We start from the raw sequence: 27,939 nt of genomic DNA on the forward strand, positions 1-27,939 counted from the left end.
GGATGTAAGCTCTCAGCTATTAGCCCAGCACCTACCCTTGCCTGCTGCCACACTCCCTACCAGGATGGTCACAGACTCATCCCCTAAAACAGTAAGCAAGCCCCCAATTAAATGCCTTCTTGTATAAGTTGCCTAGGTCATGGCGTCTCTTCACAGCAACATGACAGTGACTAAGATGCTTCATACAAACACGCCTCCTCTCATATTTTCCCTCCTTTTAATGGAGTATTCTCACTTTCATGGTTCAAATACATACTTGGTGTCACTCTTCTCTTTCAGACCATAAACTCATTGAGAAGAGAAAATTCACCCTCTGTGAAACAAATATAATGAATGCTTCACTCTAGCAGGTGCCTAATATATTTTAATTTGAGTGGAAGCACAAATAGAATTAAAGTGGGCCCGTTTAAATACCCATTTTATTTTTTTTAAATCATGCCTAGGCCTAGGAATTGGTGCAAACTCTCAGAAGCAAAGCCTTGTGTGCATTGCAGGAGGGTAAAGGAGTTGGAGAGGAGACCTGTTGGAAGCGTCAGGAGTAAACACGGATGCCTTTTTCTGGGCAGTGAAAGCGAAGTTCTTAATGGAAGATGATCCCAATCAATAGCACCAGACAGCTGATTTATATAATGGCCTCAAGCTGAAGCAGTGGTCTTTTCTCTCATAGTACTGCTGTGAAAGGGGAAAGGCCGCCGACCCGGGGACTCCACAAGTAGATCTGTGGCCATCTGTCAGCATTCATCAATATGTTCTTCCATCAGCGAGCCTGCGGGGAGCTTCCAGAGAGCAGCTTGCAGCGGACCGGATGCTGAAAATGCCGAGGGGGGTTAATACTGGGTTTGGGCTGCTGAGGTGGGGCGGCCACTGAGCAGGCACCCACTGTCGGGAACCTGGCATCTTGCTCCTAGTAAGGTAAAGAGAGTGGGAACCCGGAGGCTTGCACACCCAAAGGAGACATCTAAGCTTCAACAAGCAGCGGCAGCACAAGGGAAAGTGTGAGCTTGAACCAAAACAAGAGCCAGGTGGAATCCGAGATGTCGTCGCTGGTGAAGGAGGACTTAGAGAAAAAACTGTTTAAGCCGCTGGCACAGAATCTCTGCGAGTTTATTGAGATCGAGTTCTCGGTCCAGGACAGGTATTACCTCTGTGTGTCAGGTAAGCAGTACTTTCTGGTATCATTTCAAAAGGCAAAGTGATCAAAAGTGAATAAGGCGTGCAGGGGAATCGTGTCTGTCCTCCTCCATGCCAGCTCAGGCATGCATGGATCTTCTTGAGTTTTACCAGCCAGGTCAGGGACTGTGTATTCTACAGACTTTCAAAGTGCTGAGGTGAACAACAACAACCAAAAAAATGTGTTAGAATTAATGGTTCAGGAGTGAAGCTGGCTCTGTCTCTCTTGGTTTGATCGTTTTTATTTCGCCCAGTCTTTTATCTAATTTGCTTCACGGCACACAGTTTTGTTGCATAAAGGCTCACATCGGTAGCATTCTGAATATGTTCAGTGAATCGAAGAACGGAGTTATGCAGCCATTCCCAATGCCTTTCTGTGCTGCAACAGAAACAGAACCTTAAACTTTTCCTCCAAGGACTTGCTGAGACTTCCTGCTGGTTACTTTGGAGAAAGACATTATCTTTAAAAACATTCTCTCACAGAAAAATAGTATCAACACATCAATAGTAAAATTAGTTCATGAAGACAGAACTTCATGAAGGAGGGAGCAATCACTAAGGTAGAGATCTGATGTATAGAGCATTTAGTAAAGTATTTCCTTCCTGTTTTAAAATACATGGAAATTGTCAGTGCACCAGCTTTTGCATTAATTATGATCTTTCAGACCTTTTATGAATTTAGATAGAAATGTTTGTGTTGTTGTTGAATTTGGTGTGCAGCCTTCCCTTTTCCTGGCCCAACCTCTCCATACCCTTCAGGGACTTAGGCGAAAAGAGATCAGAAACTCTAGGGTAGGTTGCAGATGTTCCTGGTGAAGGCAAACACCCATTTCATATAGCTCATTATCTCTATCCTCCTGATAAATGGTTTATTAGAGTATTCTAAATGTGGCAAGAAGCCAAGCATCTTTGGAGAAAGTGCTAGGGATCCTTTAAAAGGTCATAATTCCTGATAAATGTAGAAGTATTTATCCAACAATAAGAATAGTAGCACTTATCCAATGCCTATGCTTATTTTACTACACATCCAAAGTATGGGGATTTGGCATTTCAACAAATGTAAGTGATTTAATCGACTCATAAAATAAATTATGTAAAAAGTAAATTAATTACTTAATAGACCACATTTCGTCCTCATCACCCAATTATTGAATCACAAGGTATTTTTACCCACCATGCTAAAGAGGATGCCCATTCTAATATAAAATATAATAATTTTTAAATGTTATGATTCCTGCTTTAGAAAAGTAACTTCTCATTAGATAGCACTGGCAGCATTCTAAAATAAAAAGTTTTAAAAATAAAACAGTCATAGTAAGTTATAAATCCAGTTTGCCAAACATGTCTTAGTGACTCACTTAAATAATTATATGATTAGCTAAGCTTTATACATATATATATACATACATACATACACATATATATGTATATATATATATATATCCTACAAGTAAACATTTGGTAAGTATTCAGTGATTCTGATCTGTACCTGTACTAAGGAAACCAAGCTTTTCTCAGGAAGAGGAAGAAATGATTTCATGATATTCCACATAAAGTTAACACACAAAGAAAGCCTTGTTAGTTCCTCACCTTTGTAGCTATACTTCATGTCCATCAGCTGGGGAACACTTTCCCAGAAAATAACACATTTATTTATTTATTTATTTATTTATTTATTTATTTATTTATTTTTGGTTTTTCAAGACAGAGTTTTTCTGTTTAGTATTGGAGACTGTCTTGGAAATCACTCTGTAGACCAGGCTGGCCTTGGACTCACAGAGATCCACCTGCCTCTGCCTCCTGAGTCTGTGCCACACTTTCTTTTAGTGACCATTGCAAAACAGTTCAACCAAACAGCAGTTTAAATGATGCTTGAACGTCCTAAGAGTGTGACCATGCTTTATCTGGAAAACATCTATCAACATGAATCAAGCAGGCCATTGGAAACTTGTTGAAGCAGGTGACTCCATACTTCAAGCACTGTCTATCTTCAGAGAGTAGCTTCAGTCACATGATTGCCTCTTCATCCTCTTTAATCCAGTGGTCCCAACTTATGAGACCCATTGGTCCAGAGTAGTTATAGTCCATCATGCGTTTTCCTGATTACAGATAATACATTTAACCATGGTTGATCCCCCTTCTTATCTGAGTAGGGTCCATCTTTTACAGTGGTCTCAAAACAAGAATTGTTTTCTATGAAACCTTTATGAGTCTAAGGCTGATATGAAAACAAGGAACCATAAATTCAATGCTCCTCTCAGTAGTTAGCTACAAAGTATGCTGGGCATCCCCTGGAACCTACATCCTTTGCACCTCAGGCTTTGCATGGTGATCTCTCCCGGAGACTAGTTTATTCCACCACAATACACCACTATTCCTGGCAGTTTAAAGCTGTATCTTCCAGTGTAGGGAGGGGCTCTGTTTCCTACAGGTGTGAGGAAAAAATAAGTCACCTGTGTTAAGAGAAGAGTTTGAAAACCTGTGTTGTAGCATTAGCCAAAATTGAAAGGGAAGTAAAAGGACATGGTAGAACCTGGAAATTCTTGACATCGGACCTTATTGTGAAATCTGGCCCTGATTTGTTGCCTATCGGCTGTGAAATCAGGGATAAAATAATTACCCTTTATGGGCTTATTGCTGATATCTCTGACATAGAAATAAAAGCAGGAGAGTTTCCCATAGACAGCATGTCTAAGTCCTGCAAGAGCTCAAACTAGAGAAAATTCCATCATGGAATGGGGAGGTGGCTAGGAATTCCTTCCCTAGCTGAGGAGCTATTGGCAACTGATGACTGCTGGGGGAAGGAGTAGGATCTCTTTAAGGGTGTGGCCCTTAGCTAGTTGACCATGTTCCAGTGGATGACCACATATCCCAGAGCACATTGGCAGCAAAAATTAAACTTGAAACTTGATAGTTTAAAAATGAGTGGGGGGAGCACAAAGTTGAGTGTGTTGGTATAGTGGGGGATGAATCTGGGAAGGGTTGGGAGGGGATAAATATGAACAAAATACACTATATCATTCTCAAAGAACTAATAAAAATCTAAACACCTATAAAGTGCTCCCCTACTATTCTCCCTTCTGAATTTTTATTAATGATAGTTTATATTCCAAACAAGTAAAAACACAGCCTTAAAAGCGGTAGCTTGAAGTTTTAAAATACATAGAAAAATATTTAATGCCAATATGTAACTGGATTGTGTATACATACTATGCTGTAAATACATATGTATAGTAAAAATATAATAAAGACTGGATAGACTCTGCTACCTTTTAAATTATGCATATACTCATATGTAGATTATTTTAAGTGTTCTTATACTTTTAGGGAAAACATTTTTCAATCATGGGTTTTTTCTTAATAAAAATCACTTTATTGTAATGAACTCACAAATAAAACAGATGCAGCTATATTAGGGAACCTATCCAAACAAATATTTTGCTAGTTCCCACTCTATGTGTTTTTTATATTTCTTTTTTAATTAAAATTGATTTTACATGCAATATATTTTGATTGTGTTTTCCCTTTCCCCAACTCCTCCCAGATCTTCTCCACCTCCCTACTCACTCAGCTTTATATTTTCTCTCCTGTCACACACAGTCTCTCTCCCTTTCTCCTTCCCTCCCTCTCCCTCCTCTCTTCCTCCTTAAAAAAGAAATAAAAGAGAAATCAAAACAAATAAGCAAAAGACCAATAAGCAAAAAATGCCAAAACAAAACAGAAGTCTAAAAAATGATAACTTTGAGTTCATTTTGGATTGGCCAACTGACTGGTGGGCCTGCCTTGGATCGTGGTTGATACAGCCAGTGAGAGTCCACTGGGAAAAAAACTGGTTTTCCATTGCCAGCAGATAGCAATTGCAAATAGCTCCTTGGTTAGGGGTGGGACCCTTGTCTGCTTCGCCTCTGAATGCTGGGAGCCCACCTAGGCTGAGCATGTGCAGCTGTGCCTGCTGTCAGTCTCTGTGACACCGCATGTTAGTGAACTAAGTTACCATGGGAGTGGCCATTCTGAGGTCGTGGAGCTTCACTTAGGGTTTTATGTGCTTATCCACCACAAAGAAAGAAAAAAAGAAAAACAATGACCGAGTTGAAGCTAGAAAAACATTTAGCTTCATATCCTCTTTCATGTCTCAGGTGTCTTTTGCCTGCATTGTGTCCTTCATTGTAACCTAATATTACCCTTTATTGGTCCCTTTTCTGAATGTCATCCTGTGCCCATGTTTGCAGCCGTTTACTTAGATGGATTTAGAATGTATGATATTGTGAGGTCACCCAATCTCAAAGAGGAAAAAAACCCTTCATGCCCTCCCTCATGTGGATCCTAACCTATAACATAGACACTCGTAAGTATTAATTTGAAAATAAATGATGCTTGTCAGAGTTATGAAGAGAGTGAGCCTAATTTTTCTACTTATTAGGTTTTGATGCCACCCAGAACTTTTTCCTCCATGATCCAAAGCAAAGAACAATTTATTCACATCAGTTATACTATTAGTATCACATAAAATAATATGCAAAGGAAGCTGCTTGGAGGCCCTTTCCAAAGTTTCATTACCCCTGGGTAAGTTTGTATCTTCCCAGGATCTTATTCACAGAGAGGAAATCTAAAAGATGTTTAAAAGTTTCAATTTCACTAAATAGCTTAAATTTTTCAACACCAAACTGAAAATGGTCCTATTGATTGATGATTTATTTGTGAGAATAAAAGTCTGGGATAATATTTTGAAAAGTTTTCATATACATAAGAAGGGTTATCATCATGGCAATGTAACAAGACTTGGACCATGATATATCTAAACTGCCATGTACACCTCCTGAGCATAGACTAAAACACAGCCAGCATGTCTGTTTGTCTTCATTCTCAACTATAACTGTGGGCACACTTGATTCTGCAACAGTATGGAAATCTGAGACCCCAAAGGGAACACTTGGAGAAATTATACTTGGAATGTACTCATTATCTATTGTTTAAAAGAATAAATTAATACAGAATTGATCTTTGAAACAAATGTACATCTTACTAAAATTGCATACAACACAAAAGTTATCACATAACTTGGTTCTGATCAAAATTGTGATATGAGAAATTTTGACCATCAAAGAAAATCAATCTCTCTCTCTGTCTCTCTCTGTTTCTCTCTGTCTCTCTCTGTCTCTCTGTCTCTCTCTCTCTCTCTCTCACAGACACACACACACATAGTGTACACATAGTACACGTACACACTAAACAAAATCAACAATACACAATATATTCTCACCAACTAGTTCCCTGAGACAGATTTCCCAAATGACTAATTTAGCATGTAAATGTGGGAATTTAGATGTAAATGTGGGAATCAAAACAATCTGCAAGTCCAAGCCACACCATAAGTACTGTGTGTAGAAACTTTAAAGATTTGAAGAAAGAAAACTACTTAATCATTTTCATTACTAGGATGAAGCATTGTAGATGAAATAAATGGGACAGTTTTGAGGTATGCCCACTCAAAGTCAGGCACAAGTTAATGCCTGACTTAATGTCATTTCTTGAATTCTTTCTTTTCATCTCCATGCAGATGAGATGTTTTACAGCTGGAACTATGGTCACAAGAAGTTAAGTAATTAACCTAAGGTTACAGACACTCACTCTGATTCCAAACCCCAAACTTCTTTCCAAGTCACCACACTTCTAACTGATAAGAATAACTGCACCTCTCAGCACCTGTGTGCAGACAATTCAAGAACTACATATGTGTTGGATCATAGACAATAAACTCAAATTACAGACGACAAGATCACCAACCAGTAGATGACAAATGGAGGCTTGAAAGTCATATCCTTCTGTACTTCGCTGATTTCAGTAGCTAGACTAAGAATGTTCTAGGATGGAGCTGGTTAAACAAACCTGGGACAAACCCCACTGGATGCCTAGTTTTGTTTCTTTTTATAGTTCTGTTTCTACAAAATCAGTTTCTTTCTTTTCCATGTGTCTTACATTTCTCTAAGTTCACCAATAGCACAAGCCCTAACTTGCTTAAAGCCAATCATTTTACTATTTTAAAGACTCACAGTGTAAATGGATTTTGTAAAGATATTTCTAGAAAAATATTATTTGAAAATGTGATTTTGGTGAAATCAGCCTTAGCTTTCTCAACCACAAGGCATTAGCAACATAGTGGGACATTTCACTGAGGCTTTTAAAAGTATTTCATGATAACTTCTTCTGTTACTTAATTTAAATTGTGAAAACCATTACATAACACCAGATTATAAAACAAAAGAAACATCTATTTAATGCATTTCTGGGAGACTTAATTGTAAGTTTCAAGTTTCCTCAATCCTGACTAATTATTTTAAATCAATTGGCCAGTTCTCTTTCCATTAGCCTCCTAAATACTGGTAGCTCTTTTAAAGGTGATAGAAGAATTTCTTTTTTTGTTTTTTTTTCCAAGACAGGGTTTGTCTGTATTGCTTTGGAGCCTGTCCTGGAACTTACTCTGTAGACCAGGCTGGCCTCGAACTCACAGAGATCTGCCTGCCTCTGCCTCCTGAGTGCTGGGATTAAAGGTATGCACCACCAATGCCTGGCTAATAGAAGAATTTCTTAATGACAAAGATTACTATTAAAATTAAAATATTGATAACTACAAAGATTGGAATTCTGAAAATATCTACTGAAATATGAAACCTGGAAAAATAGAATAAAATCTTAAACACAAACAGGTTGCTTCTGAGGCTCCCGAGGACTGTAACACCACCCCTAAACTGTAGATATCACCCCTAAACCATAGATATCAACCCAAACCATAGATATCACCCTAAACCATAGTTCAAATTGGATCCTTTAGGTAAAGAGAAAACAACTCTCTAACATTTACACTTTATAAAACACATTTGGGTTCTTAAGACAATGTGACAAGTTTCCATTTTCCAACTGCATTAATGTGGAGACAGCCACTTAATTCCAGCTGGCAGCAAAGCTCAACTGCGGAAATTAGGGATTGGGTCAACTCCAGCCTCAGCAGACTCCTTTGGCTCGTGGCTAAAGAGGACTCTTGGAAAGTCCTTAGCTCTAAAGCAGGCTGTTCTGTCAAATGAAGGAGGCTGTTCTACCTCTGCAGCACGTCATCGTGAACAAGTTCAGCTGTCAGACACACCCTTATGTTTTCCCAGTCTGCATGAAGGTGGCAATGACCATTATTGTAAGGAAATTTGATGACTGGTAGGAATTATCTTCTTAACATCTTCTCTCCTCTCCCTACCTTCAACCAATTCTTTATGGAACTTCCCAAAAGGAGGTTTTAATGTTTTCATAGCTGCTCAAAGTGCTAAGAATAAGTGACTGCTGAATGCTCAGTTCTAAACAGGACATGGGTACACCCCTTCCAAGGGTCAGGGAACAGCAGACAGGATGCAGGAAAGATTAAGAGCCAGAGGATAGGAAGGTGTGCTGTGAAACACTTCTGAATTTTAACACATCTGTTACATTCATGAGCATGCCACAGCTGTGGCTACACACACACACACACACACACACACACACACACACACACACACACACACACACAAACCAAGAAAGAAGGAGGTGGGGCTAGTCAGGGAGAGGCAGAAAGTCAGCAGGAATGGAAGGGGGATAAGACAGGGTGATGGGAATGAATATGATCACATACATTGTATATGAGTATGAAACTGACAAAAATAAAATACATACGCAGAATATAAGACAATATCATGAAGGTGGAGAGAAGCAGAAACTCTGGGGCTCCTGGTCAGCCAACCTCTCCCACCAGTGAGCACCAGGCTGGTGAGAAACCTTATCTCCAAAAGAGAGGCTGAGCAGGATTGATACCCAAGGTTGTGTATATATATTTCTGAATAAGTATAAAGAATAAATATCTCTACTTGGTTCAAAAAAAGAGAATGTTCTAAAATGTAAATTATGGCCTCTCCATTTATTTAGAAACTTTCAGTGACACCCCCAGGTGTACACTGTTTTCAGAATAATGTCTGAACCTATTACAGTCCTCTCAGGAACTAACCCCTCCCTAACCTCCTTCCTACCACCTGTCCACCATCTTGCTTCATGCCAACAGCACCAGATACTTAACACAACTCAAAAGCCGGGTGTTTGGAGCCTTTGCACCCAGGCATTGCTAAAAAATGCCTTTTTCTCTTTCTTCATTCTTGTAAGTTCTCTTGCCTTCGACAACTCAGATCCCTGCCTTTCTGGGCCTGTATTCTGTAGTCAGGTAGATGGCCATGCCTCCCCTCTATTGTCCTGGGCACCCCTCTCTTCCATGGCCTTTTCGACACTGCCTCATTCACAGCACTGTTCGCAGCACCCTTAGCATATTTCCTCTGAAGCCTCCATCCTCTGCAGAGAGCAGGAATAGTGCCTTATGGGAATTCGTTGTTTTTTTTTTTCAATTCCTAGCATTGTGCTCGATTCACAAGGGACATTTAAATATTTATCGGCTTAATGAAGTGGATGAGTGGTTCCACAGTCGATCAGCAAGCTCTCATAACTTGTAGACTATGCGGTGGGATTTATTCCCTGAAAATCATACTTTCATATCATGTCTAATTATCACTCCAAATCTCTTTACCCCTATTGTCTCTCAGCCCCTCTGTTGCTAGTGAGACAGCAAGCTGGGGCAATAGCAGAGTGCAAATTCTGAGGTGGATCTTCTAACTAGACAGACACAACTGCTTCCTAGGGAAGCTACAAAACCTTCAGTGCCTCCACTTCGGCCCACAGCGTACTCCTTGTACTCTTGTCTTTGCACCTCCCCAAGGCTAACATCTAGGTATGTGCATGGGTCTCCTTTAGGGCTAGAGAAATTTAGAAGTGCAGAAACAAGAAACACCAACTTTTCACAATGTCAGGAAGATCCAGGAATCTCAGATTTCATTGACTCCAACCTATGATTGATGTCTTCCTCAGGCATACCCCCAAGTGACTTTCTCTATCCCCAAATATGCCATCCCTTCTCTTCAGAATTCCTAGAATATGTAGTGTACATCATACCCTTAGGCTCTCTTCCTACTTGCCTTTAAAATGTTTTACCTGGCCCAGGGGCAAGCACACAGTGTGCATTCAATCTGTGTTAGGGCATAGAGTCCTCTACAAGTCACCTTCTCCAGTCACCACAGAGAAACAGCCTTCGGGACAGGAGTCAATGGTTTTCCTCAAGTGTAATTCAGACCAATGCCTCTCTGTCTCACCTCAGTGAATCCATAGGATCACTGATATTATCTGATTTCCATGGCATTATGCCATTGGGCCTGCTTCTTCCGTTCTCCTCCAGCTTCTTAGCTGTCATCTTTTTTCTCCCCTCTCTTCTTTCCTCTGAAAATATCCCCTTGAGTCTGACCTTGAAAACCTTTCCATAGATATAAGTCTCAAATCATTCCAAGACTATGAAACTTCCATCTCAATCCCTTCTGAGGTAACTTGCAGACACTTTACTTGTACATCAAATTTATCCCGCCATCAGGCCCACATCCCATCCCCTTCCATTTGGATTCACTACCATTGCTTGGTTTCCACTGTGTAGCCTCCTAATCCAGTGTCATCAAAACTAAAGTTTACTTCAAACTGTCCATTTGTTTATCACCCACACCCCATTCCGAGGCTACCAGCAGCCTTTAGCAAACTAAACAACAACCTTCAACTATGAATGTCTAATAGGCACCATTCTGAGTCATTCGTGTGCATTAATTTTTCCATATGAGTCTGTTTTACTCCCATGTCCCCTTTCTGACACCAATAAGAGACATTTATTCTCTAGAGATTACTTATCTCTTGTAAACCACACTGCAATGGTGTCAGGATTTGACTCTGGAACATTGCACAGCAAAGTCCACTGAGAGCATTGGCTCCCCCAACCACTGAGAGCATTGGCTCCCCCAACATCCTCCAGATCTTCTTTAATTAGTCCCGTGCATTGTGCTGCCAGGTAAATTCTTACACAAGACACCATTTTATTAAATCCTGACTCACAAAGGGAAAGAGAACTATTGACTATGTGCATGCAATACCTGACACAATGCCTTCATGTTGGAATTGTCAACTGGCTACACTCTGTCAACTCTGAGATCACTGTTCACTTCCAGATTTTCCAGTTTTGGATTCTTCAGAGGGTGAACAGTAAACATCACAACTCCAGAGTGGTTTCTGCCTCTTTTGAAGTTCCAAGTCATTCAAAACATTTTATCAACTTTCTAAACCTAACTAGTCTTATTGTCTGCCATATCTAAATATCAACCAATCTATACAGTCTACTCTCTTTCTTTTAACTGGTAAAATTTAGCTTCCACTGTCAGGTTCCTCATACTGTCCTTCTCCTAGAAGTGCCCACATAGTAGTCCTCTATTTCCATATGGGACAGTCCGCTCATGTCACCCATCTATGACTATGAGTGCATAGCTAGTAGGTCACATGTCTTAGTGTGTTTTGTGCTACTATAATGAACTACTTGTGATTTAGTAATTTACAAATAATATATTTTTTCTGGGGGGATGAGAATTCCAAGTTAGAGAGGCTCACATATGGTGAGAGTCTTGTTATATCATCTGTAGTGGAAGGTAGATAGAGAAAGAGTGTGAGAGTAAGAACAAGAGAGGAAAAAGGAGATGCAGATGTTAGGTCGAGCATCCTTTCATTAGTAACATACTCCCACAAAAGTTACCTCGCCCCTGAAATAGCACCATTGATCCATTCATCAAGGCTCTGACCTCATGACCTAAGGCCTTGCCTCTCAATAACATTGCAATGCAGATAAAGTTTCCAGCACAAGATCTTAGGGAACCCATTCAATCGCATCAGTATGCCAAAAATTTTTTTCTAGAACCAAAATAATCTTTTCTCAAAACAAATTCCAGTCTCACTCTGAGAAGATACAATCAGCTTACAACTCACCAGGTGACATTAGCCATCTGAAAAGAAAACTTTAGACATCTTATCCCCTCTGCCACCTCCTTACCATAACCTAGCAAATATGACCCCTGGATAGTCTTTATCTTGCTGAAATCCTGAGGGTCAGGGCAGAAACCAAGTTTCTTACTTGTCTGCCTCTAGCATTTATAATCTGTTCAGCAAATAGCAAACACCCAGTAAATACTGAGCAATTGTTGGCTCATTGATAATTTTAATAGAACAACTCAGTATTTCAGTGAGACCAGAGACAAATGATTTCAAGACCGGGAAATTATTATTCTCATTTTGTCCACATTAAATACTGAAGGGTTTCCCCTGTGCCTTTCAAAGTAGAATATTAAAACCATCTGGGCTAGTGGCACATTTTGAACACTAGAGTTGAAGTGACCATGTGTGACAATCTCAAACATTACCAAATAAGTCAGTGGAAGCTGTGTCACATGCATGTCTGCATTCAAAGTCTCACTGCAAGATTAGAATGAAGTGTTACCATTCTGTGTGGTCACTCTTCAGTACTGTGGTGCTGTGCAAGCAGAGCTGTTCACCATTCATACCTTACTTTGTCACCTGGCCATCCAGTAAGGTACTGACTTGCTCTGATGAACACTTTGTTCTCCACTGTCTGATTAATGCTCAGCCTTTTGTTTTCTGCCTCACCACAAAGCCCAGGGTTCAAAGTGCATTGCTCAGTGTCCTGATGGACAACTGTCACAGAATAAAGTTAATGTCTTGAGAAAATCTGGGGACAAGGTGAAAGTCCAATCATACCAGGACTTACATTAGTAGTGCACTTATCATTTGGGTATAAGGTCATTAAATAAAATGGGGATAAATAAATACTGAAATGGGAGTTGGAGAACATATAAAGCAAGAGTTTGTATAAACTAAGTACTTTTTCTGTCCTACAGTGACCAAAACTGATGAAGTAAAAATAATCATGGTGAAACACTACAGAGTAGGTCTAGATGAAAAGTACGAAGTAACAAAGAAGTGGTCTTTGAATGATCTGCAGATGATTGACGGAAAAGAAGCCGATACCGTAAGTATTAGCATTCTATTAAAGGTAGCATGGGATGGATACACTGGGGATCGTTACATTCTATGTCCTACTTTATAGATTCTTGGCATGTACAAAGTGTTAAAATGACATTAGATTGTTCTTACATGGTATGGATTAATTTCCTGGGATGATATATACTGGATTTTATGATTTGCTTTTATGAGTTGGAATCTGAATTTTGTCTATGAAATCTAAAAGCATTTTTCCTAAGCTCTTTTTGACAGGTTAAACACAATCTACCAGTCAGTCCTGCAACTTTAAATGCAACTTTTCCAACAGATGACATTTCTAAGACAACCCTCTCAAACCTAGTTTTTTGGTGTTGTTAAGTTTTGGGGATTCCTTCCTTCCCTTGGTCATAAGCATTTCATGTTGCCATCGGCTCATTGACTGTTCCAGTCAAAATTACTGAACTTTTGTCATTTTCTGAACCATTATATACTCAGTTATTACCTTTTTGGTCACCTAGAAATACCCCTTCTAAAAATGGGTGTATTTAACAAGACTCTTTGTCAAAGGATTGAGATATGTCATTGTTTTGTATCCTACATACTCAAATTTTCTGAAAATATATTTTACCTAAAAGTCGAAGATTTTTGAAACTGATTAATTACATTATGGCATGTCTACAAGTTAGATTAGTTTGCACCCGATACAAAATGTTAAACCTTAGATTTTACACATAATTATACATATGTGTATGTGCATTTATATATAAAATAAATGTAACACAAATAATAAAAAACCCACAGACAGATATTAGCGTTCAAGCTGAAGATCAGAAAAGCAAAGTAGCCAACCACTAGAGATCACCTACCTCTACCAAGGCTGGGGTGATCCTAACCTCGCTGTGACTGGAACTAATTGTCCTTTAGTCCTCAACATGTCTGGAGACTAATTGCCAGAACTAAGACCCTGTTCCTGTCTTATATACCTCTCTAGTGCTGGGATTAAAGGCATGAGCTCTGTTTCTCTTTTAGACTAATTCACTCTCATGTAGTCCTGGGTGGCCTTGAACTCACAGAGATCCATCTGCCTCTGTCCCCTCAGTCCTGGGATTAAAGGCTAGCACCACCACCACCAGGATCTATGAATAAGTAGTGTGGCTGCTGGGATTAAAGGTGTATACCACCACTGCCTGGCTTCTATGGCTGTGGCTAGTATAGCACTCTGATCTCCAGACAAGTTTTATTAGATCATAAACAATATGTCACCACAAACAAACTTTAATAATAATTCCCTGAGGGGTATTGCTACAAATTTTGAGTTATTTTCTCTATTCTATTTTTTGGTGCTTACCAAAATTTTTCTACTGCATTGACTCTTATGAAAAACAGCATGTTTACCAATCCATGGCTTAGAATTTAGCCATCCTCATTCATTTTAGCCCATTTTTCTTCCCCTTTTCATTCTCAAATATTACTTATGTCATAATTATTTCTACTGAGTTTGGCCAGTGCCTGGTGACATATATATGAAGCCTGTCAACTTTGATCCATTTAAAGCAGTTAACTGTGTTCTGCTTCTTCCCTACATTTTCTGGCCTCTAATTCCATCCCAGAATTATTGATTCTCCCCTTTTCAAGTTGAAGAGCTTGGTGTTTGAAAGTGAACAAGATACAAAAAGAAAGCTCATCCTGTCTGCGTCTCTCATTACTTAAGGACCTGCAATAAACAGTAACTACTAGGAGAAACACTACATTGTCCAAATAGCCATTCTCTAATAAAAAGATTTCTCTCCCTGGCTCCTCTGGGAATGCCCACCTTTCTCTTGGGGTTGAGTCCTCGGAGTAAGTACTTTTTGTTATTTTTGTCAATAGCAACAATACAATGATTGTTGTCGATGGAAACAACCCACTGGTAAATAGAACACTTTCAAGCCATTGCCATCTTTAAAGTGGAAAGGACTGAAATTAAATTCAATTTTTAGAGCAGAAACAAAAATAATTTTGGATTTGGAGACTGACTGGTATGTAACAAGAGACAGGCTGCTGTACCAAAGGCAGCTGACTGTTCTTGTAACTACATGGGTTGCCTAAATGTCATCTCTTTGAAAACTATTGCCCCAGTTATACACAGAGGGTTACTACAAATTCATGAATTCCCTTCTCAGCTCTAGAATTTTAGCAGAGAAAGAGAGGCGAGTGGGAAAGAGGGAGAGAAGGAAGAAGGGACTGTATTCTATGTATATGCTTGCTCAGCCTTCAATTGTTAAGCTAAAGGAAAATATCCATCTTTTCTAAGTATTTCAAATGCATGAAAGATTTTTCCTCACATGATGAGGGGCAAGTGTTGATAGAGAAAACTACCTGGAGGAACAATAAGTATGATTTTTTTTGTTGATATCCTCTATAATTGTCATTCAACTTCCATAATGACAGCTAGAAAATAGTTGTGTGACTAGCAGAGTGCTGTCTTTGAAATTATTGCACCCTTGTATATTTTTATCTTGTAAACAGAGTTTACTATATGGCTCAGGCTATCCTGGAACTCATTATGTATCTCATACTAGCCTCAAAATCATGACTGTCTTCCTGTATCAGCCTCCCAAATGCCAGGAGAATAGACATGTGCTACTGTAGTGAACCTATATATTACTTTTTTAAAGCATTGGTGTGTGTGTGTGTGTGTGTGTGTGTGTGTGTGTAGAAGGGTGCATGTGTGCAGGTATGTGTGTGAGTGTGCTTGCCCATGTGTATGTGAGGCTGGGGGTCACCTTCAGATATCTTCCTCAATTGTTCCTCCATTTGTTGTGTGTTTGTGTTTTCATTTTTTCTTTGAGACAGGGTTTCTCTGTGTCCTGGAACTCATTCTGTAGACCAGTCTGGCCTTGGACTCAGAGATCTGCCTGTCTCTGCCTCCCAAGTGCTCGAATTAAAGGTGTGTGTCAACACTGCCTGGCTGCTCCCTGCTTTCTTTGAGACAGAGTCTCTCAACACACCTGGGACTTGCTATTTTTGGCTAGTTAGTGTAGTACCAACAATCCCTGGCTATTGAGCTTTTGGAATCCACCTATCTCGGCTTGCTTTCTCCTCCTCAGCACTGGGCTATCTAGTGCATGCCTAGCTTCTTACATGAGTGTTGGGGATTTGAACTCATGCTTGTACAGCAAGCGCTTACCCAATGAGCTATCTCTCCAGCCCTCTACTCTAGAGCTTGGTTTTTGTTTTTTATTTTGATTGATAAACTAAGGAAGTATTTTAAGTCTTTTAAGTATTAAAGGCGGGGCAAATCTGTAAAAGAGAACTTCTGTTTATTAAGTTATATATTAGCAGCGTATATAACTAACCCCACAAACATGTCACAGTTATATAAGATTGGAACCCCATCTAAAATGATGGTCTAAAGCAGTGGTTCTCAACATGTGGGTTGTGACCCCTTTAAGGGTCCAATGACCCTTTCACAAGGGGCACCTAAGACCATGAGAAAATGTAGATAATTTACATTATGACTCATAATAGTAGCAAAATTACAGTTCTGAAATAGCAACAAAAATAATTTTGTGGTCAGGGGTCATCACAATATGAGGAACTGTGTTAAAGGGTTGTAGCATTAGGAAAGCTGAGAACCACTGGTCTTGGGGGGCGTGTCAAATCAGATAAATAATTTGCGAATGGTTATAACAGGAACTTAAATGATCATTAGTGTTCTCATGTGGTTTGGACCCTGTCGGTCTGTTAATTAGGGCAATGGTTAACTCCATCCCTCCTTCCATAGATGTACTTCACATCAGCCTAGCACACATTTAGTGAGAACTTTTTTTTCTGAGACAGGGTTTTTCTGTATTGTTTTGGAGCCTGTCCTGGAACTGGCTCTATAGACCAGGCTGGCTTCAAACTCACAGAGATCTGACTGCCTCTGCCTCCCAAGTGCTGGGATTAAAGGTGTGCACCACCAGTGCCTGGCTTGGTGAGAACTTATTAGTTGCAATAAATAAATGCTAGGAATACAAAACTAATCATTTAAACTCTTTGCCCTCCGGGCTAGTTAGGAGCTGGGCGGATAATGTATTTTGTTAATGGAAATGTGTTTTGAACACTACTGAAAAGCATTGTCTTTCCTGTTAATAGCAGCAGGGATTGCCATGATTTTAACACATAAACAACAAAAGATCACTATAAACAGCAAGAGCAATGCCATATTGGGTTACTTGTCCATGCTAGACAAAAAACTTCACGGCTCTTACTATTCTGTCAAAGCTTATTCCACATTGTTCACTTCAAAGTTATCAAGTTGGTAAACTGCACAACATCAAAGGGTAGTTAGACATCAAGTGTGTCCCATTTACCTCCAAAGTAGTATTAAGGACAGATTTCTTACTACTCATAGGGAGAATCCTATGGCTTCCTCCAGAAGTCTACAAGAGTGTTTCTTATCTTCTTCCATCCTTACCTATCCTCCAAAATTCACTGGAAAGGCTTGATAACTATACATTATGTGGCGTTTTATTTGTACAACTGAAAAGGCATAGATGTTCCAGACAGTCTTTGCTACTGCTTGCTTTTTCTTTTCCTTTTATTGAAAATGGATTTTTTTCCTCATAAACTAAGTCCTGGTTATGGTTCCCCTTCTCTCTACTCCTCCCAGCTCCTTTCCCTTCCCCTCCCATCTGGACTCACCCCTTTCTTTCTCTCACTAGAAAACAAACAGGTTTCTATGGGATAATAAAATAAGACAAAGAAAACTAACACATCAGAATCCACAAAACAAACAAACAGAAGGAAAATAGCTTCAGAGAAGGTACAAGAAACAGATCCATTTCTTGGCATACTCAGGAATTCTATGAAAACACTGAACTGGAAGCCATAATATATACTCAAAGGACCTGCAGGGCAAAAGGACATAAAATATGGATAAAAATAAAATAGAAACAAAAATTGTAAGATAATTTTTAAGGGGAAGAGCCCTGACACAATATGAGACAAAGAACCTCTAAAGATGCCATTGAGATCATTTTCTGCTGGCCATCTACTGCTGGGCATACAGCCTACCCTTTAGAGTAGCTTGATTCCCCAGTGAGACTCCCTTGGGGGAACCAATTTTCATTTGCAAATGGTTATCAATTGAAAGTTCTCCTAGGACCCCAACTGGTCCTGACCCTTACAGGACCTGTGCATACTGTCTCAGTCTCTGTAAGTTCGTATGTGCTTCTATCATGTCGACTTAGAGGGCCTTGTTTCCTTGGTGTCCTCCATCCTGTCTGGCTCCTACACTTTTTCTACCTCCTCTTCCTCAGAGGATTTAATGCAAAAGGATTTAAGAGCGATATCCTGTTTAGAGCTGAACAAGGCACTGATCTACGAGTATAGCAGAATGTCATTAAGGGTTATTTTATTGCTAGGTTTGGGTTTTTTTATTAACAGTAGTATTTGGTTTTACCCTTGGCTTTCTAGTCTCAGGTTCTTGGTCACAAAGCAGTGTCAGGTGTGACTTCCATCTTGTGGAGGGGGACTTAAGTCAAATCAGACATTGGTTGGTCACTTGTACAGACATTGTGTCAACATCACACTAGCATATCTTGAAGGCAAGACACCATTGTAGAGCAAAGGGTTTGTGGCTGGGCTGTAATATCATTTGCCCTTTGGAAGCATGCAGAGTACCTTCCTATAACAAAGACACTAGAACGTAGGGGCAAAGGCTCCATGTAGACACTCATCTTTTCCATGTTCAGTGAGTTGTGTAAGTGTTGCCTTCAGCAATTGGGGTCTTCCAGACAGTTTGTGGTGAGCAACCTCTATGTAGTCTTGTCATTAGCCTTGGTTGTTTGAGGATTTCTATGGAACCCCTTTGGCTAACAACTCAATTATATGTAATCCAATCACTGAACTGGAATTTTCATTTGATGACAAGAGATGACCTGTTGCAGTTGCATCTTCCCATTATATGGAGACTTCATTTAGGTCAACTTCATACATGTATGTATGTATGTATGTATGTATGTATGTATGTATGTATGTATATTAGGAAGGTTCTACTTATTAGGCTTCCATACTACCCCTCAAATGACCCTTAATTTTAGCTCTCTCTCTTCAAATTCCCTCCCTCATCCCTTCTCTGTCTCCACTTGATTCCTCCATTCCAGTCTCTGCCCCACCCCATCCATAACTATCAATTCTATTTCCTTTTCCTAGGGAGATCTATCAGTCTCCATTGAAGCCCCAGTCTCTTACTCATTATCCAATCCTGTGGTTCTACAGATTGTAGCTTGGTTATCATTGACTTAACAGCTAACATCACATATAACTGAATATACACCGTATTTGTCTTTCTGGGTCTGGGTTATCTCACTCAGAATTTTTTTCTAATGCAATTCATTAACCTCAAATTTCACAATTTCATTTTTTAAATAGTTGAGTAATAATCCATTAAGCAAATGTACCATTTTTTATCCATTCTTCTGTTGAAAGATATCTAGGTTGTTTCTGGTTTCTGGATATTATGAACAGAGCAGCAGTGAACATGACAGAGCAAATGTCTCTGTGGTAGGAAGAAGCATCATTTGGATGCATACCCAAGAGTGGTATTGCTGAATATTGGGGTAGATCCATTCCCATCATCCTGAGGATCCACCACACTTATTTCCACAGTGATTCTAAAAAGTTTGCACTCCTACCAGCAATGGATAAGTGTTCCCCTTGCTCCACTTGCTCCCCAGAATGAGCTGTCATTTGTTTCATTGATCTTAGACATTCTGACAGGTGTAAGATGAAATGTCAAAGTAGTTTTGATTTGCATTTCTCAGATGAGTAAGGATATTGAACATGTCTTGCAGTGATATTTTGTTTATGATCTAACAGATAAAGCTTGCCCGAAGATCAGAATGCAAAGCTAGCCATAGAGGCCAGACAGTGATGGTACACATCTCTAATCTCAGCACCCAAGAGACCAAGGCAGATGGATCTCTGAGACTTCAAGGCCACCCTGGGCTACATGAGAGTGAATCAGTCTAAAAGAGAAACAGAGCTCACACAAAAGTGGTCTCAATGCTTGGGATTCCATACCTTTAATACCAGCACTAGAGGTGAATATAAGGCAGGAGGAGACAAGAGCATTGCAGTCTAGGCAGTCAGAGGAGCAGTGCAACTTGGAGATACAATCAAAGGACAAGATTGCCTCTTCGGTCTAAGCTTTGGTAGAGGTGAGAATTCATTAGCTGCTTTGCTTCTCTGATATTCAGCTTTAACCCCAATATCTGTCTCTGAGTTTTTATTATTCATGCTACAATCTCTTTATGTATTTCTCAGCCATTTGAGTTTCCTCGTTTGAAAATTCTCTGTTTAAATCTGTACCCTGTTTTTTTTTTAAATTGAGTTATTCCATTTGGGTTATTTGTTTTCTTGATATCTAGTATTTTTAATTCTTTATGTATTTTAGATATTAGCCCTCTATGTAGTAGAGGAGTTGGTAAAAATCTTTTCCCATTATATAGGCTGCCATTTTGTCCAACTGACAGTGTCCTTTGCCATGTAGACACTTCTCAGTTTCACGAGGTTCCATTTATTAATTGTTGATCTTAGTGCTTGTGCTAATGGTGTTGTGTTCAGAAAGTTATCTCCTATGCCAATAAGTTCAAGGTTATTCCCCCTTTCTTTTCTATTACATTCAGTTATCTGGTTTTATGCTGAGGTTTTTTGATCCATTTGGAGTTGAGTTCTGTGCAAGGTGGTAAGCATGACTCTATTTGGATACTTCTACATGTAGCCATCCAGTTTGACCATTACCATTTCTTGAAGGTGCTGTATTTTTTTCTGATGTTTACTTCTGACTTCTTTATTAAAAAATAAGGTATACATAGGTGTGTGAGTTTATATTCTTGGTCTTCAGTTCACATCCATTAATCAATGTGTCTGTTTTTTAAGCCAATACCATGCTGTTTTTTACTAATATGCTCTGTAGTACAACTTGAGGTCAGGGATAGTGATACCTCCAGCAGTTTGTTTTTATTATTCAGGATTGTTTTAGCTATCCGTGTGTGTGTGTGTGTGTGTGTGTGTGTGTGTGTGTGTGTGTGTGTGTGTCCACATGAAGCTGAAATTGTCTTTTTAAGATCTATGAAGAATTGTGTTGGAATTTTGATAGGGATCCTACTGAGATTATAGATTGCTCTTAATATAATGGCCATTTTTACTGTATTAATCCTACTTACCATGAATAGGGAAGGTCTTTCCATCTTCTGATATCTTCTTCAATTTCTTCCCTTATTGTTTTGAATTTTTATCATCCAAGTCTTTCACTTGCTTGGTTAGAGTTACCTCAAGATTTTATATTTTTTGAAGCTATTGTGATGGGTGCTGTTTTCCTGATTTCATTCTCGGTCTGTCACTTGTACATAGCAGGCTTACTGATTTTTTTGTGAGTTAATCGTGCATTAAACTACTTTTCTGAAAGTGTGTATCAGCTATAGAAATTTCCTGGTGAAATTTTTAGGGTCATTATGTATACTATCAAATCATCTGCAAATAAAGATACTTTGATTTTTTCCTTTCTAATTTTATGTCCCCCTGATATCCTTCAGTGTTTTATTGTTCTAGCTAAGGTTTAAACTACCATATTGTGGAAAGAAAGCCTTGTCTTGTTCCTGATTTTAGTACAATTACTTAGTTTCTCTCCATTTAAGCTTATGATAGCTGAGAGCTTCCTGTAAACTGCCTTTATTATGTTGAGGTTAACTCCCTTGAGTTCTTAGTCTCTCTGGGACATTCATCATGAAGAAGTGTTAGATTTTGTCTCAGGCCTTTTCTGCATTTAATGAGATTATCATGTGGTTTTTGTCTTTCATTTATTTATACGGTGGATTACATTGATCTGTTTACATATGTTGAACCATCCCTGCACCTCTGGGATGAAATCTACTTGATCATGGTGGATGATCTTTTTGATGTGTGCTTGCATTTGGTTTGCAAGTGTTTTATTGAAAAGTTTTGCATCTATATTCATAATGGAAATTTATCTGTAATTTTGTTGGGTTTTTATGTGGTTTGGTATCTGGATAACTATGGCCTCATTAAACTAATTGGGCAATGTTCCTTCTCTTTATATTTTGTGGAAAATTTTGAGGAATATTAGCATTAACTCTTCTTTGTAAGCCTGGTTAATTCTGCACTAAAACTACCCAGCCCTCGGGTTTTTGGGGGGGTGTGTGGGGAACTTTTAATGGCAGCTTCCATTTCACTAGGGGTTATTGGTCTCTGTAAATTGTTTATCTGGTCTTGATTCAACTTTGGGAAGTGTTATTTATCAAGAAAAATATCCATTTCTTTTAGATTTTCTAATTTGGTGGAGTACAAATTTTTAAGATATATTTTCATGGCTCTCTGGAGTTTCCAGGAATAAGTTACCATGTTCTTTTCATTTCTAATTTTGTTGATTTACATTTTCTCTCTCTGCCTCTTAGTTAATTTGGATAATGGCTCATCAATTTTATTTTTCTCACAAAGATAACTCTTTGTTTCACTGGTTATTTGGGTTTGTTTTGTTTCTATTTTATTGATTTCAGCCCCACGTTTGATTATTTCTTGATGTCTACTCTTGGGTGTGATTTCTTCATTTTGTTCTAGAATTTTCAAATGTCCTGTTAGGTTGCTAGTATGAGATCTCTCCAGTTTTTTATGTGGGCACTTGGGGCTTTGAGCTTTCGTCTTAACACCACTTTCATTGTGTTCCATAAGTTTGGATATGCTGTGTATCCATTTTATTGAATTCTAGAAAGATAACATCTAAAGAAAATATTTCTTGATCCATTTGTCATTCACTAGTGAGTTTTTCAGCTTCCATGGGTTTATAAGTTTTCTATTGTTGTTAATATCCAGCTCTATTCTGTGGTGGTCAGATAGGACATAAGATGTTACTTCAATTTTCCTTGCATCCCTTGAGACTTGCTTTGTGTCCAAATATGTGACTAACTTTGGAGAAGGTTTCAAGCAGTAATAGAAGGTATATTGTTTTGTGTTTGTGTGAAATGTTTTCTAAATATCTGTTAGGTTCATTAGGTTTATAATATCAGTTAGCTCCAGCATTTCTCTGTTTAGCTTTTGTCTAGTTGATCTGTTTATAGTTGGGAGTGGAGTATTGAAGTCCCCCACTATCAGTATGTGATTTAAGTTGCCATTGTGTTTCTTTTATGTATTTTGGGCACAGACATTAAGGATTCCAGGGCCCTTTTAACGGATTTTTCCTTTTATGAATATGTAGTGTCTTCCCTATCTCTTCTGATTAGTTTTGGTTTGAAGTCTATTATGTCAGGTATTAAAATGGAAACACCAGCTTGCTTCTTAGGTCCATTTGGTTGGGGTATCTTTTTCCTTCTTTTTACCCTGAGGTGATGTCTATCCTTGCTGTTAAAATGTGTGTATTGGCTACAGTAGCAAGATAGATCTTGCTTTTTGCATCCATTCTGTTAATCTGTGTCTTTTATCAGGGGAATTGAGACCATTAATATTGAGAGAGATCAAGGAGCAGTGTCTGTTGACACCTGCTATTTAAGTTTTGGTGTGTGTGTGTGTGTGTGTGTGTGTGTGTGTGTGTGTGTGTGTGTGTGTGTGTGTGTATTTATGTATGTGCCTATTTCCCCTCTTTTGATTTGCTTGCCTGGGATTGTTTACTCTTTGTACTTTCTTGGGTATAGTTAACCACCTTAGTTTGGAATTTTCCTTCTAGCACTTCTATGAGGATGGATTTGTAGATACTGATTAAATTTGGTTTTATCCTGGAATGTCTTATTTTCTCCATATAGCAGTCTGGGCTGGCATCTGTGGTTTCTTAGAGTCTCCACTTAGGAGTCAGATGTAATTCTCATAGATATCCATTTATTTGTTTATTGGTCTTTTTTACCTTGTAGCCTTCATTTGTTTCGTACGTTTAGTGTTTTGATTATTATGTGCTTAGGGAAATTTCTTTTCATGGCCAGTCTATTTGGTGTTCTGTATGTTTCTTGTACTTTGATAGGCATCTCCTTCTTTAGATTAAGGAAATTTCCTCTATGATTTTGTTAAAAATATTTTTGTGCCTTCGACCTGTGTTTCTGGGCTATTTCCTAGATGACCCCAGGTTTCCTGGATGTCTGTGTCAGGAAGTTTTTAGATTTGGCTTTTCCTTGACTGAGGTATCCATGTCTTCTATCGTGTCTTCAATGCCTGAGATTCTCTCTTCCATCTCTTGTGTTCTGTTGGTGAGGTTTGCCTCTGATGTTCCTGTTCAATTTCCTGAAATTTTTATTTCCAGATTTTCCTCAGTTTGGGTTTTATTTATGGATCTATTTCCACTTTCAGGTCTTGAATTTTTTATTCATTTTCTCCCACTGTTTAGTGTTTTCATAAATTTCTTTAAGGGATTTATTAATTTCCTCTTTAAGGACTTCTATCATATCCATAAAAGCTATTTTAAGGTATTTTTTTCTTATGCTTCTGCTATGTGGCAATACTCATGGCCTGCTGTGGTAGAGTTGCTAGGCTCTAGTCAAGACATTGTCCTGGCTATTATCTATTTGTTTTTATCCTGGCATGTAGGCATCTGAGTTTGGAAAGATATGAATTTGAGTTGCTAAAATCTGGGCTTGTCCAGCTTTATTTGTAATAGCCAGAACTTGGAAGCAACCTAGATGTCCCTCAACCGAAGAGTGGATAGAGAAAATGTGGTACATTTACACAATGGAGTACTATTCAGCAGAAAAAAACAATGGAATCATGAGATTCGCAGGCAAATGGATGACACTAGAAGAAACCATCCTGAGTGAGGTAACCCAGTCACAAAAAGAGAAACATGGCATGTACTCTCTCATATATGGATTTTAGACATAGATCTGGGGAGTGCCAGCCTACAATCCTATGGCCAGAGGGTCTGGGAAACAGAAACTTCATTTAGTGGCTGATCGAAGAAGAGGCAGACTCCCACAGCTAAGCACTGAGCTGAACTCAAAAAAAGCCAGTAACAGAGAGGGAGGACTGATGATCAAAGGGATTAAGACTGGGCTGGTTTAACCCCCAGAAACAGCTGACCAGACAAAGGTTAACTCTTGAATCCCAGGCATCAGCCTGGGAATCCAGCATGGGACTGATCAAGACCCCCTGAATCTGGGTGTCAGTGAGGAGGCCTAGGTAATCTATTGAGCCTTGGGCAGCAGATCAGTACCCATCCCAAGTATACACACAGACTTTGGACTCCCATAGAACAATGTGAGGTGCACTCTCACCTTGAACTCTTGGGGAAGGGTCTAGGCCCTGCCATATATGAAATGACAGACTATGGACACCCCCATGGAAGGCCTCACCCTCCCTGGGGGAATGAGGGGATAACGGGGGAGGGGGAGGGTTGGGGGGGAGGGCATGGGAGGAGGGGAGGGAAAGGGAGAGGGACCTGGAACTGACTTGTGAAGCAACCTTGTTTCTTATCTAAATTTAAACTGGAAAATAAAATAAAAAAATCTGGGCTTGTCTTTGTTGGGTGGGTGTTTTGTTCCTTGGTTTCTGTTGTCCTCTCTGGTTCTCAGTAGAGTGTGGTAGCTGTGTGTTGCCTGGTAGGAAATTCTTCTAGGATCCTGATAGGTGTGGCCACCGAGGTTTCTGGATAAAATGTATTCCTAGGCATTTGGAATTGATGCTTAGGAAAGAGGATGGACTAGGAAGGGTTGAGAGAAGTCCACAGGAGGGAGGAATTCAGGTTGTTCTATTGGAGGCATGTAGGTCCTTGTGCTCACAGATAAGCATTAGGGGAGCCAGGAATGTTAAACTTGCAGAGCTGCCTCTTCAAAGAGAGAAGTGTATGACCTGCTTTCTACCTCATTAATAGCCTGATGACATTTTCAATATCTGTGTGACCCAAGACCACACCAGGTCCTCCTGTAGATGAGCTCGGTTTCTCAGTCTATAGAACCTGTCTTTATGAAAGATATCACCAGTAATTTACAAATAGTTTCAATGTAGTCATGTCTCAAACTTTGTTGTACATGTGGGATTGAGTTATTATCACCTGGAATCTTTTTATCAAATTATCTGTGTTTGAAAATGCCTAAAATAAACCATTTGATGTCAGACTCTCAATGCTTGAACCAATACTGGCTACTGAGTCATGTTAAACTGAACTAACTTCATGCCTCTGGGATTGTCATGCAGTGTTCCACCATGCTTAGTCCCCTGAAAATAAATGGTGGCAGAGAGTAAGGAGAGACCAGAACAGCTAGTTTGCTACATAGCTGGAGGCAAGACTAGGAGATTGGAATGGAGGAGAGACGGGAGAGTGAAGATCTAAAGCTTGTCTACTGTCTTTGCTGGCCTACTTGCTTCTCTGGCGGGCTTGGCTGGCAGGTTCCCAGAGAAATCCTGCTGGACTTGTGGGGTAGGATAACAGATGAATGAGGAAGAAGGTTGGAGGAGAAGGTCCGTATGATCCACGGAGATGGGGGCATAGAAGTGGGGGAGGCCAAAGCAGGTGGTCTTTTGTCGCGCCCGCCTCGACCAGCAATGAAGATGTAACGCCCAGACTCTTCTTTAAGCAGTTTATTCAGGAACCTTTGAACAATCTTCTTTTCCCGGGGAGCGCTGGGGAGCGCCAACCCACAGCTTAAAAGTCCTTGGGCAGCCAACCCCAGTATGCCACATGGAACATGCAGATAGGTCCACGTACGCAGAAGCAAGCCTGATATCCAGCCTTAACCAAATACAGGTGTTGTTTATCACAGAGAGCACCTGCTGTCGGGCTAGCAGAAGGCGGAAGCCAGCACCATCTTAAGGGTGCAGCACTTCGAAGCTCTCTACAGTCTTCTGCTGAGATGATGTGAGACTAGGGGATTGGATTTGGAGGAGAGGTGGGAGTATTGGAGAGTTGCAGTTATGCTACCTGCTGCTTTCCTGGCCAGAGTGGTCTACAGGTTTCCAGAGAATGCCTGCTAGAGTTGGGGTCTAGGATAAATTAATGATTTGGGGAGTGGATAGAATGGAAAATCTATGTGATCCCCTGGATATAGGAGGGGAGGGAAGGGAGGCAGTAGCAGGTCATCTGCTGAAGAGCTGAGCATGAGCCTGGTAGATTGGATTTAGAGGACTGGAGAGAAAGGTGAAGATCTGCAGTTAGCCTACTTGTTTCTCCGGCCAGAGTGGCCTGTGAGTTCCCAGAGGATGCCTGCTAGATTGGGGACTGGGATAAAGCTAAGAGTGTACTGTTGACTTTCAGGAAGTGATTCTATTTGGCTCTCCTAGCTTTGGAAAGCTGATCTGTAGATTTTAGAAATATGTCTGGTACTGATACTTTACAATCGATAGACACAGCCAACAGACCATGGGAATCCAGGAAATGACTCTGAATAAAAAGTAACTGGGTCTCTCTCTCTCTCTCTCTCTCTCTCTCTCTCTCTTCTAGGACAATCCATTTTTTGATCTGCACTTCAAGAAAGTGTACAGCTTGGAGGCCTACAGCTGTGCCTCTAAGTATTCCTTTGCTCGAACAGTGAACAGGCTGAACCATGTGTATCTTAAGAAGGACTTACACATTGTGAACTTCGATTCCACTTACATTAACGACGACTCCATTTGGTCCTCCAACAACAAGGACTGCCTGGTCCTCATGAGAATATGCTTTTATGCTTTCAATCTTGTGTGCTTGTCCCTGTGTCCCCTGCCACTTTGAAGATGTAGCATGAAGTCCTTCTTCAGTGTCTGGAGAAAATGGCTCTCCAACTGAATACTGATAGTCAGAAGTTTGCTTTGCCTCTTCCTTGATGGGTATTACTTATACTAGAATAAAAGAGGCTTTGTGAATTGCAGTGAAATGTGTTTTAGTGCAATTGTTCAATAGTTGGG

General features: G+C 39.7%; 1 protein-coding gene across 1 annotated transcript; it reads left to right on the forward strand.

The window, feature by feature from the left end:
* The first annotated feature begins 492 nt into the window (after positions 1-492).
* Positions 493-27,902, forward strand: Exoc1l (exocyst complex component 1 like). Its single transcript, XM_021233405.2, has 3 exons — positions 493-1,155; positions 12,999-13,129; positions 27,500-27,902. The coding sequence occupies exons 1-3, from the start codon at positions 1,035-1,037 to the stop codon at positions 27,764-27,766; spliced, it is 519 nt and encodes a 172-aa protein (XP_021089064.2). The 5' UTR covers positions 493-1,034; the 3' UTR covers positions 27,767-27,902.
* Positions 27,903-27,939: the final 37 nt, after the last annotated feature.

This window comes from Mesocricetus auratus, unplaced genomic scaffold (genome assembly GCF_017639785.1).
Source record: "Mesocricetus auratus isolate SY011 unplaced genomic scaffold, BCM_Maur_2.0 Super-Scaffold_100006, whole genome shotgun sequence".
Lineage (NCBI taxonomy): Eukaryota > Metazoa > Chordata > Mammalia > Rodentia > Cricetidae > Mesocricetus > Mesocricetus auratus.